This window comes from Pleurodeles waltl, chromosome 3_1, assembly GCF_031143425.1.
Source record: "Pleurodeles waltl isolate 20211129_DDA chromosome 3_1, aPleWal1.hap1.20221129, whole genome shotgun sequence".
Taxonomy (NCBI): Eukaryota; Metazoa; Chordata; class Amphibia; order Caudata; family Salamandridae; genus Pleurodeles; species Pleurodeles waltl.
Genome location: NC_090440.1, coordinates 923,488,434 through 923,500,552, shown reverse-complemented (window position 1 = coordinate 923,500,552; position 12,119 = coordinate 923,488,434). Strand labels below are relative to the sequence as shown.

Genomic DNA, 12,119 nt, shown 5'->3' with positions numbered 1-12,119 from the left:
GCTGTTCTGTGCCATGTGGTGAGGTAGGCCCAATGGAGTGAGACAAGAACAATAATATAGAAGGAGTTTATGCCCATGCGCAGTATCATCGAGAAGGAGAAGTCACTCAATCGTGACTTGAAAATGCTTCCTCGATGAATAACAACTTACAACACTCCAAACGCAACACTAGATGGCAAGAGCATGTGTATCTACAGTCATACATGCCATTGAACAGACATTTTCATGTGGCATCTGTGAAAGGGTTTAAACCCCTGAAAACTTAAAAGAAGACATATGACTTACTCTCTGACAAAATAGTTTACTCTTAAAATATGACCTGGTTCTAGCTTTTCTTGCTGATACATGCCAACCTACCAATATAGGCAAATATTCAACACAGGAATTCCTGGTCTGCAGTATGATGTCAAATATCAAAATTAACAGGCGGGATGTTATATCGGGATTCTACCTGTGTTAGCTGACAAGCATCTAATTTGTATCTTTTTTTATAACTATATTAGGGAATGAAAATTATACATTCAAGTTCACAAGTTGCATAAGACATTTACTTCACAAATAGCCTTCTTGTAAAAATGAATACATAAAGTTAAGTGATATGTGGATGACCTTTTTGTCCCAAAATAAAAAGAAAAATGGTCTTATTTCAGCTCTTTTGTTGTTTATCCTTTGTAGTGCAGCTTTTGAAAAAAACCATTTTCCCGTATTTAGATCTGGTTTTGGACAGCAATGATTTGAATTCTTATTCATCTATTTTGTGTGTTTTGATGTGAATGCCTCATTACAAATTCATTACTGAGCACTAATTTCAAGAAACAAAATGCTTTGTTTGTAGGTGTAGCTTTGAAGCTTAAAGAATTCTCTGGATTCATATGTTGTGCATTATTATGCCATCTACTGGTAGTGTCTGGAATTCTCCAATTTTTTCGTAGTCTGTACTTCTCACCTCCCCCTGCAGGAACTGTAACACCTGGCGGTGAGCCTCAAAGGATCACCCCTTTTGTTACAGCGCCCCAGGGCATCCCAGCTAGTGGAGATGCCCGCCTGTAAGGAAATGCCTCCTTGGCATGGTTACCCCCTGACTTTTTGCCTTTGCTGATGCTATGTTTTGAATTGAAAGTGTGCTGAGGCCTGCTAACCAGGCCCCAGCACCAGTGTTCTTTCCCTAACCTGTACTTTTGATTCCACAATTGGCACACCTGGCATCCAGATAAGTCCCTTGTAACTGGTACCTCTGGTACCAAGGGCCCTGATGCCAGGGAAGGTCTCGAAGGGATGCAGCATGTATTATGCCACCCTGGAGACCCCTCACTCAGCACAGACACACTGCTTACCAGCTTGTGTGTGCTAGTGAGAACAAAATGAGTAAGTCGACATGGCACTCCCCTCAGGGTGCCATGCCAGCCTCTCACTGCCTATGCAGTATAGGTAAGACACCCCTCTAGCAGGCCTTACAGCCCTAAGGCAGGGTGCACTATACCATAGGTGAGGGCACCAGTGCATGAGCACTGTGCCCCTACAGTGTCTAAGCAAAACCTTAGACATTGTAAGTGCAGGGTAGCCATAAGAGTATATGGTCTGGGAGTCTGTTTTACACGAACTCCACAGCACCATAATGGCTACACTGAAAACTGGGAAGTTTGGTATCAAACTTCTCAGCACAATAAATGCACACTGATGCCAGTGTACATTTTATTGTAAAATACACCACAGAGGGCACCTTAGAGGTGCCCCCTGAAACTTAACCGACTATCTGTGTAGGCTGACTGGTTCCAGCAGCCTGCCACACTAGAGACATGTTGCTTGCCCCATGGGGAGAGTGCCTTTGTCACTCTGAGGCCAATAACAAAGCCTGCACTGGGTGGAGATGCTAACACCTCCCCCAGGCAGGAGCTGTAACACCTGGCGGTGAGCCTCAAAGGCTCACCCCTTTGTCACAGCACCGCAGGACACTCCAGCTAGTGGAGTTGCCCGCCCCTCCGGCCCCCACTTTTGGCGGCAAGGCCGGAGAAAATAATGAGAATAACAAGGAGGAGTCACTGGCCAGTCAGGACAGCCCCTAAGGTGTCCTGAGCTAAGGTGACTCTAACTTTTAGAAATCCTCCATCTTGCAGATGGAGGATTCCCCCAATAGGATTAGGGATGTGACCCCCTCCCCTTGGGAGGAGGCACAAAGAGGGTGTACCCACCCTCAGGGCTAGTAACCATTGGCTACTAACCCCCCAGACCTAAACACGCCCTTAAATTTAGTATTTAAGGGCTTCCCTGAACCTAAAGATTTAGATTCCTGCAACTACAAGAAGAAGGACTGCCGAGCTGACAAACCCCTGCAGAGGAAGACCAGAAGACACCAACTGCCTTGGCCCCAGACTTACCGGCCTGTCTCCTGCCTTCCAAAGAACCTGCTCCAGCGACGCTTTCCAAGGGACCAGCGACCTCTGAATCCTCTGAGGACTGCCCTGCTTCGAAAAAGACAAGAAACTCCAGAGGACAGCGGCACTGCTCCAAAAGAACTGCAACTTTGTTACAAGGAGCAGATTTAAAGACCCCTGCAATTCCCCGCAAGAAGCGTGAGACTTGCAACACTGCACCCGGCGACCCCGACTCGACTGGTGGAGAACAACCAACTCAGGGAGGACCCTCCGGCGACTCTACGACTGTGAGTAACCAAAGTTGTCCCCCCTGAGCCCCCACAGCGACGCCTGCAGAGGGAATCCCCAGGCTTCCCCTGACCGAGACTGTCTGAACTCCATTTCCCGACGGCTGGAAAAGACCCTGCACCCGCAGCCCCCAGCCCCTAAAGAAACTGAACTTATGTGCAGGAGTGACCCCCAGGAGGCCCTCTCCCTTGCCCAGGTGGTGGCTACCCCGAGGAGCCCCCCCCTTGCCTGCATCGCTGAAGAGACCCCTTGGTCTCCCATTGAAAACTGAAGGAAACCCGATGCATGTTTGCACACTGCACCCGGCCGCCCCCGCGCTGCTGAGGGTGTACTTTCTGTGCTACTTTGTGTCCCCCCCGGTGCCCTACAAAACCCCCCTGGTCTGCCCTCCGAAGACGCGGGCACTTACCTGCTGGCAGACTGGAACCGGGGCACCCCCTTCTCTCCATTATAGCCTATGTGTTTTGGGCACCTCTTTGACCTTTGCACCTGACCGGCCCTGACCTGCTGGTGTGATAACTTTGGGGTTGCTCTGAACCCCCAACGGTGGGCTACCTTGGACCAAAAACTGAAACCTGTAAGTGCCTTACTTACCTGTTGAAACTAACAATAACTTACCTCCCCCAGGAACTGTGAAAATTGCACTGTGTCCACTTTTAAAACAGCTTATTGTGTTTTATGTGAAAAGTATACATGCTAAAGTAATGATTCAAAGTTTCTAGAGTACTTACCTGCAATACCTTTCAAAAGAGCTATTACATGTAAAATTTGAACCTGTGGTTCTTAAAATAAACTAAGAAAAGATATTTTTCTATAACAAAACCTATTGGCTGGATTTGTCTCTGAGTGTGTGTACCTCATTTATTGTCTATGTGTATGTACAACAAATGCTTAACACTACTACTTTGATAAGCCTACTGCTCGACCACACTACCACAAAATAGAGCATTGGTATTATCTCTTTTTGCCACTATCTTACCTCTAAGGGGAACCCTTGGACTCTGTGCATACTATTCCTTACTTTGAAATAGTGCATACAGAGCTAACTTCCTACACCGCCCCTCTGGCCACTGCCCCCACTTTTGGCGGCAAGGCTGGAGGAGATAACTAGAAAAACAAGGAGGAGTCACCCACCAGTCAGGACTGCCCCTAAGGTGCCCTGAGCTGAGGTGACCCCTGCCTTTAGAAATCCTCCATCTTGAGATTGGAGGATTCCCCCCAATAGGATAGGGTAGTGCCCCCCCCCTCGCCTCAGGGAGGAGGCACAAAGAGGGTGGAGCCACCCTCCAGGACAGTAGCCATTGGCTACTGCCCTCCTGACCTAAACACACCCCTAAATCTAGTATTTAGGGGCGACCCAGAACATCAGATTCCTGCAACCTGAACCAAGAAGAAGGACTGAAAGCCCTGCAGAGACGACGGAGACGACAACTGCTTTGGCCCCAGCCCTACCGGCCTGTCTCCTGACTCGAAGAAAACTGCAACAGAGACACATCCAACAGGGACCAGCGACCTCTGAAGCCTCAGAGGACTGCCCTGACCCAAAGGACCAAGAAACTCCCGTGAGCAGCGGCTCTGCTCAACAACAGCAACAACTTTGCAACTTTTAAAGACCTCACTCTTCCCGTCAGAAGCGTGAGACTTCACACTCTGCACCCGACACCCCCGGCTCGAGCGCCTGAGAACCAACACCACAGGAAGGAACCTGAGACGACCCTCCTGGACCCCCACAGCGACGCCTGCAGAGAATCCAGAGGCTCCCCCTGACCCCGACTGCCTGTAACAAGGAACCAGATGCCTGGACCAAGCACTGCACCCACAGCCCTTGGGGCAGAAGGAACCGAACCTCAGTGCAGGAGTGACCCTCAGGCGACCCTCTGCCTAGCCCAGTCGGTGGCTGGCCCGACAAGCCCCCCCCCGTGCCCTGCCTGCACCGCTTGAGTGACCCTTGGGTCCCTCCATTGAATCCTATATAAAACTCGACGTCTGCTTTGCACCCGCCCCTGTCGCTGAGGGTGTGTTGTGTGCCTACTTGTGTCCCCACTCCAGTGCTCTACAAAAACCCCCTGGTCTGCCCTCCGAGGACGCGGGTACTTATCTGCTGGCAGACCAGAACCGGAGCACCCTTGTTCTTCATAGGCGCCTATGTGTTTTGGGCTCCTCTTTGACCTCTGCACCTGACCAGCCCTGTGCTGCTGGTGTGGTAACTTTGGGGTTGCCTTGAACCCCCAACAGTGGGCTGCCTATGCCCAAGAACTTAGACTTGTAAGTGTCTTACTGACCTGACTAATCATTACTTACCTCCCCCAGGAACTGTTGATTTTTCCACTGTGTCCACTTTTAAGATAGCTTATTGCCATTTTTACTAAAACTGTGTATGCTATTGCTCTAATTCAAAGTTCCTAACTTACCTTTGTGGAGTACCTTGCATTTTATGTGTTTACTTCAAATATTGAACTTGTGGTTCTAAAAATAAATTAAGAAAGATATTTTTCAATAAAAAAAACTATTGGCCTGGAGTGAAGTATTTGAGTGTGTGTTCCTCATTTATTGCCTGTGTGTGTACAACAAATGCTTAACACTACCCTCTGATAAGCCTACTGAGCGACCACACTACCACAAAATAGAGCATTAGAATTATCTAATGTTGCCACTATCTTACCTCTAAGGGGAACGATTGGACTCTGTACACTATCTCTTACTTTGAGATAGTATATACATAGCCAACTTCCTACATCTCCTGTTCGTTTGCGCTTCAAAACACATCTGCTGGTGCTCCCCAAAGCTGGGTGTAACAATGTGAATTATCAGTGATTGATCACCTAATAGTTCTTGTTCAGACCATCTGCAGAGTTGCCTATCCCTTAACGATGTTCTGCCAGTAAGTGAATTTGATGGTTGGGAGTCCATGTCCAATTGTTTGGCCGCATCTTCACAAGTTGAGAGGACTAAGAACCCCCTCACTTCTGAATGCAGGACATTGTGGTCAGGTTGTCTTTAACATTAGGACCACTTGATGCAAAGGATCATCGGAAAAGCCTGTAACACAAGCTCTACCTCTTGCAACTCAAGCGCAGTGAAATGGCATTTGCTCTACTGTGTGTCCACCAACTTTGTGCGGTCAGCTCCGACATAAGTTACTCACCCTTTGAAAGGCACTTCAATGCTAATGGCGTTTGTGGGTCTGGAATGAAAGCATCTATCAATACGTTTGTTCGTTTTTTACACTGCAGTTTGTACTGAACCTAGGCTCAACCAACATTGGATCTGCCCAAGGCCCAGTCATTGGTGTCCATTGCTGAGCTAAGCTTTCTTGTAGGGGGTACATTTACAAAACATACATCGGGAAGTAATGCAATACAAGACTCCAGCATTCCCATGAGCCGCATTACTTTTCTCCCTAACACAGAGAGCAAATTTTGGTAAAGAAGCGATCTCTAAAATGGCAACATGCTCTTTCAAGCTGGAGAGGCCTTTGCAAAGATTGAATTTAATTTGGCCATCAGTAAGTTCTCAATTTGCTTAGTTAGTCCGTAGGATTTCAAAACATTGATGAACCCCAACTTGTGAAAGAGCTGATCAATTTACCAAGTGTTGCTGTGGCATTGGCTGAGATACCTTAAGGAATAAGTACCAGTAAACATGCATTAGCTTTGTTAACCTCCCTCTTCTTCTTTCGGTGAGCTTTGTGCGGCGTCTTCGCGCCGCCTTAATACGCCTTGTCTGGGCTGGTTGGCAGCCCCAAATTGCTTGGGAGAAGCAGACGTTTCCGTTTGAGTTGGGTGGCCTGGCTGCCCCGGATCTGGAGCTATACTATCTCTGTGCACAGGCTCATTTTGCATACTATTGGCTGCGTCCGGTCTGATATTTGCCGCATCTTGCGCCTGAGACTGATGCGGTGTGGCCTGATGGCTTGCATCGCATACTTGGAAACCCTTCCCGGCACAGGACGCGCGGCGTTGACACTGTTGTGCACCGCACGCGCTTGGTCTGCGTTGATGCATCGCTTTGGGGTTGGCATGCCCTTTGCCCCCTCGTTGCCGGTTCTCTCTGTTGCGGATGCCAAGATGTTTCGAGATGGGAAGCTGCGCAGCTTTCTTCATGATTCGAACCTAGCTGCACTGGGGGACTGGTTTGTGGATGGCCGTCTGATTTCTCCAGGGGAGGCGCTTGGGGGCGGTGATGCCACGTCTTTGCAGCGGCTGTATGCTCTGCGAGTCTGCGCCAGGCTGCGTGCTCGCTTCTCTGGTTCTTCTGATGCTCTATTGGTGTGCCAGGCTTTGGAGGTGCTGTGTCGCGCAAGGGCTCATTACTAAATTGTAATATTGTATGCATGATCAGCGCAGTGGTGTTGCAGGGTTAGCTAGGACTCGTTGGGAGGTGGATCTCGGTGTGACTATATCATAGGAGGAGTGGCGGAGATGTTGTGCACATATGAGAGCTCTGTCCTCCAATTATAGGTTGCATCTGATCCACTTCAAATTCCTGCATCGCCTCTACTACACCCCACAAGGCCTCTGTTCTATGGGCCTTCGCGCAGATGCGGGTTGTGAGCGGTGTCACACCCCTGATGCCGGATTCCTCCACCTCGCATGGGAGTGTGCCGAGGTCCACGCTTTTTGGACGGAGGTCATTCATATGATGGAGGGGATGACTGGTTTGGTACTTCCCCTGTCACCTCGATTGGCGTTGCTTGGTTGTGTGGATGAGGTGCGGCAGACCTATAGGAGGCTGGTGGGACTGCTTCTCCTGCTGGTTAAGCGTAGGGTTGCTATGTGTTGGGGCCGGGGCTGGGCTCCTCGGGGATCGGATCGGTTGCATGACGCTCCTTATTGCCAAGAGCAATTGGTGATTTTTGGGGAGCTGGCTCCGGAGGATTCTCGGCCTCGGGACATATGGGCCCCACTGCGTACTTTTCTGGAATCTTTATAGTGCAGATGTGTATGCATTCTGTGTGTGACCATGCGTCAAGTGGTACGGATCTCTAGTGAATTCTACTGTGCTGTGCTTATAATATGTAGCAGCTTGGACGTTGCACGCCACTGCGCCCTACCTTCTGCCCACTCCTCCCCTCTCTTCTCTCTGTCTCTGTTGGTTTTGTGTTAGTTTCTAGCCCTATGAACGCCAAGCTTCTTGTCTAACACTCCTGGGTTTATGGTATTTACGTCTACATTGCTATGTTCAGGGCTCCTTTGGAACTTTTGGATGATGTGCATCGGTCGGCATCCTTTGGGTGCTTCGGCGTCAAGGATTGGGGTCCTATATGTAGACTGGAGCGTTGTTATATTGGCAATGGTTGTTTTGTTCATTGGGCTTGTCTACTGTTGGTTTAATTGTATGTTTCATATAATATTCAGTAAATATATTTAAAAAAAAAAAAAAAACACTTAAAAAAAACATTAGCTGGCAGTGGAGGTGTGCTGCTACTATAAAGACATATTGTGAAAACTCATGGCACTGAGGAGCAGATCACTGAACTAATGTTTTCCGGGTACCACAAACCTGGGTGCAGTGGATTCATGAGGTTGTGAAAGTACGCATGTCCGAGATCAAGCATGGGCATGTAATGTTTTTGCTGTAACGGTATAACTTCTTGTAAACATTGTCATGTTGACACTGATCAAGAGATCTCTAATCCAAGATTGGCTATAAACATAACTGAGATGACTCATGGACTAAGATGGAGGAGGCCAGAGGCCTCAAAAGCACTTCATCACCCTTCCGTGGGCTAGGTGAGGTATAGGATGCAAGACAAGAGCCCAGATGATGAACAAAAAAATAATTTCTTTGAAAACATCTTGTGTTCATGGTGAAAACTGAATTTTTCTGAAAAACTAGCATTACCCAACTGATATTTTTTATTGTTATCCCTCCCGATGTTCAGAAACCTTGGGGATAACCAAAAAGGGATATACTTACCCTGTAAGCATCTATGTGTAGCGTGTAGAGTAGCTTCGGCCACGGAGCTCTGACATCGAACCCAGTGATGGAAAAAAACACCCAGCAAAGGAAACTATGACCAAGCACAAGACCTAAGGGATGCCTTAAGAAGGAGTCACAGTACCTTGCGACTTTAAAGACTTCAAAGAAAAACTAATTGTAAAAATCCGAGCCCACCACTAGATGGCAGAAGTATGCTAAGCATATGTACCTAACATCCACAAGCTACGAATACTAAATTCCCCACTTGAGTCTGGGCTGGGCAGTGACTCACCTCAAAGATTATCTTTTTTCTGCTTCAAATTCTATAATAGCTCAGACAGCTATAGGATGTGAAACTAAGCACCAAAAAGGAAAAAAAGCAAATAAAGAAAAAGCCACATGCTACCAGACTCATTACGGCAAAACTTCAGCAGATCACTTAGCAAGATGATGAGACAATCCGTGGCACAATGTTCTGTTGCTAGCATATCCACATCTGAGCTGTATTTGATCAGGATTCTCTCCAGCAAATGCAATAACCAGAGCCATCTTGCCATGATTTTACCAATAAACTTGATGAGTACGCATACATCTTTGCAATAGATGTTTTAAAGGCTATAGGCGATCTTAAAAATGCTTTCTGATCTAAACAAACTAAACCAGATGGAATTGTTAATGTGCTTAATTAACTTGGGGACAGAGTTTGCAAAAAGCGATACAAAAGTGCTAGCAGGAGACAGGCTGTCTTCCACTGACTCTCTCTGCCATTATTAAAGGCAGAAGGGATGAGGGTTGGAAGTTCTAAATACACCACCATTTAGGCGGGGGTGGAGGGGGTAAAGACAGTTATAGCTCTAACACAATTACCTAGGACGCCTCTGTTAAGTTGTTGTAGCCGCAATTACAGGATGTGTCCTGAAAAAAAAAAAGAAGTGAAAGTGTTCCAACCTCTCAGGCTCATGTGGGAGTGGCAGGTGACATGTTTAAATGTAAAAGCAAAGCAAAAACAATTGATTTTCGCAGCTCCAATAGCGGGATAAGAAAGTACCTCCCATTGAGCTCCTAGATACCGTGAAGCCTGGGCAAACTTCACAGAACATTGTTGGCCTGTTTTGGTAGTCTCAGTCAGGCACAGGCTCATGAGCCTTGACTCCAGGATTCTGGTACCAGACTCTACAAACAGATTATGCAAAACAATGAAATTACACCTTTATTAAAGATCTAGATTCATGCCAAGAAGTTTGGCGTAAATCAATTCAGTGGTTTTTGCTGCAGGGGTGAGTAGAATTTCCTATAGGGGAAAAAAATATGAAAGGGCAACTTTTGATTACCCAATCACCACCTCTTGAGTTTAACTTTTTTCCCCAATGCATGGATCTGTAAGAAATGTCACATGCGGGTCCTCAGGTGGCTGTGCAATCTGCTGCCAATTTTGTTCCAAAACCATTGGTGGGGGTCGAAATCTAGACAGAGATAGAGTGTGTGTCTGTGTGTACTGTATCTTTGTAATGTATACATACATATACAGATAGGTCCCACAAAATTGTTCTAACTCTAGCACTGAAAGCCTTAAAGGGCCGTTGTTTTCCTTAAGTTTAGAATACATTAATTAATTAAGTAGATCACTTTCAAATAAGATTTTTATTCAATGCAAACCAGTAGAGTATGTTTGTTTTGTACAGATACGTGTGTAAATTATACTAAAAGGAAGAAATTCTATATAAAAACTGACCTCTGTTCCAATTCCGGGCTGGGAGCCTGAGTAGACATCATATGGAGGAGGACCACCATATTTCCTCTGTCCAGTGGTTACATCCAAAGTGTATCCCGTACGTTCTAGCAAAGACTGAAAAGTTACAAAGTTATTAATTGAACACAATTAACAATTTCCGACATGTTCCTTTGTCACATACTGAAATTTAAGCGAAACTTGGAGCGAAGGTGACAAGTGGGTTTACTGTTATGACTATTTCTCAGCCACTTTTGTGTTTCTGAAGTTGACTAGTAGTAGACTTAACACAAGTTGCAAAGGATGGGGCATGCAAGAATATAAAGGCCCCCCCCCTCCCTCAAAAGGCTCTCATTTGGTTTCTTTGAATGCTTCTCTTCAGGTAGCTACAAAATATAAAAGCAGAAGTTGAATTCACTCTTATTTTTAGAGGTTAATCTACCCAATAGACCGGGATTCAATACTGTACCTCACACCCTCTTCAGCATAGCTCATAATCTCTTTTCCAGTACAACTCTTGAAAACACTACAAATACCAATGTCAGTGCTCTGGATAATGAAAATGTCACTTACCCAGTGTACATCTGTTCGTGGCATCAGTCGCAGTAGATTCGCATGTTCTGCAATAGCTCGCCATCTGGTGTTGGGCCGGAGTGTTACAAGTTGTTTTTCTTCGAAGAAGTCTTTCGAGTCACGGGACCGAGTGACTCCTCCTTTTGTCTCCATTGCGCATGGGCGTCGACTCCATCTTCGATTGTTTTTCCCCGCAGAGGGTGAGGTAGGAGTTGAATTGTAGTAATAGTGCCCATGCAATGGAGTGACTAAGTATACACCTATTTAAGGTTGAGATGATACATATATAAATAATTGAAGGTAACTTCCAAACTGCTACAGGCTCCCGGGGAGGCGGGTGGGCACATGCGAATCTACTGCGACTGATGCCACGAACAGATGTACACTGGGTAAGTGACATTTTCAGTTCGATGGCATCTGTCGCTGTAGATACGCATGTTCTGCATAGACTAGTAAGCAGTTATTTCCCCAAAAGCGGTGGATCAGCCTGTAGGAGTGGAAGTAGTCTGAAATAATGTCCTTAATACAGCTTGACCTACTGTGGCTTGTTGTGCGGATAACACGTGTACACAGTAGTGCTTGGTGAATGTGTGAGGCGTAGACCATGTGGCTGCCTTACATATTTCTTGCATTGGGATGTTTCCTAGAAAGGCCATGGTAGCACCTTTTTTTCTGGTTGAGTGTGCCCTTGGTGTAATGGGCAGCTGTCGTTTAGCTTTAAGGTAGCAGATTTGGATGCATTTAACTATCCATCTGGCTATACCTTGTTTTGAAATTGGGTTTCCTGCATGAGGTTTTTGAAATGCAATAAAGAGTTGTTTAGTTTTTCTAATGTTCTTTGTTCTGTCAATGTAATACATCAATGCTCTTTTGACATCTAATGTATGTAGTGCCCTTTCAGCTACGGTATCTGGCTGTGGAAAGAACACTGGAAGTTCCACTGTTTGATTTAGATGGAACGGTGAAATAACCTTTGGCAAAAATTTAGGATTGGTCCTTAGGACGACTTTATTTTTGTGTAGTTGTATAAAAGGTTCCTGTATAGTAAACGCCTGAATCTCGCTTACTCTTCTCAGGGAAGTAATGGCGATGAGAAATGCCACCTTCCAGGTTAGGAACTGTATGTCGCAGGAGTGCATGGGTTCAAAAGGTGGACCCATAAGTCTAGTTAGGACAACATTTAGGTTCCATGAAGGAACAGGTGGTGTTCTTGGTGGTATAATTCTCCTAAGGCC

The 12,119-nt window shown here is 46.3% G+C and overlaps 1 protein-coding gene across 4 annotated transcripts in view; it reads right to left on the bottom strand.

Moving 5' to 3' along the window:
* Positions 1 to 12,119, bottom strand: part of HNRNPR (heterogeneous nuclear ribonucleoprotein R) — a 355,793-nt gene that overhangs the window by 206,983 nt on the left and 136,691 nt on the right. For all 4 annotated transcript variants that reach the window (XM_069223913.1, XM_069223912.1, XM_069223911.1 and 1 more), the window contains one exon: positions 10,315 to 10,428. In XM_069223913.1, the coding sequence (XP_069080014.1) occupies positions 10,315 to 10,428 (114 nt within the window). The remainder of the gene's footprint in view (positions 1 to 10,314; positions 10,429 to 12,119) is intronic.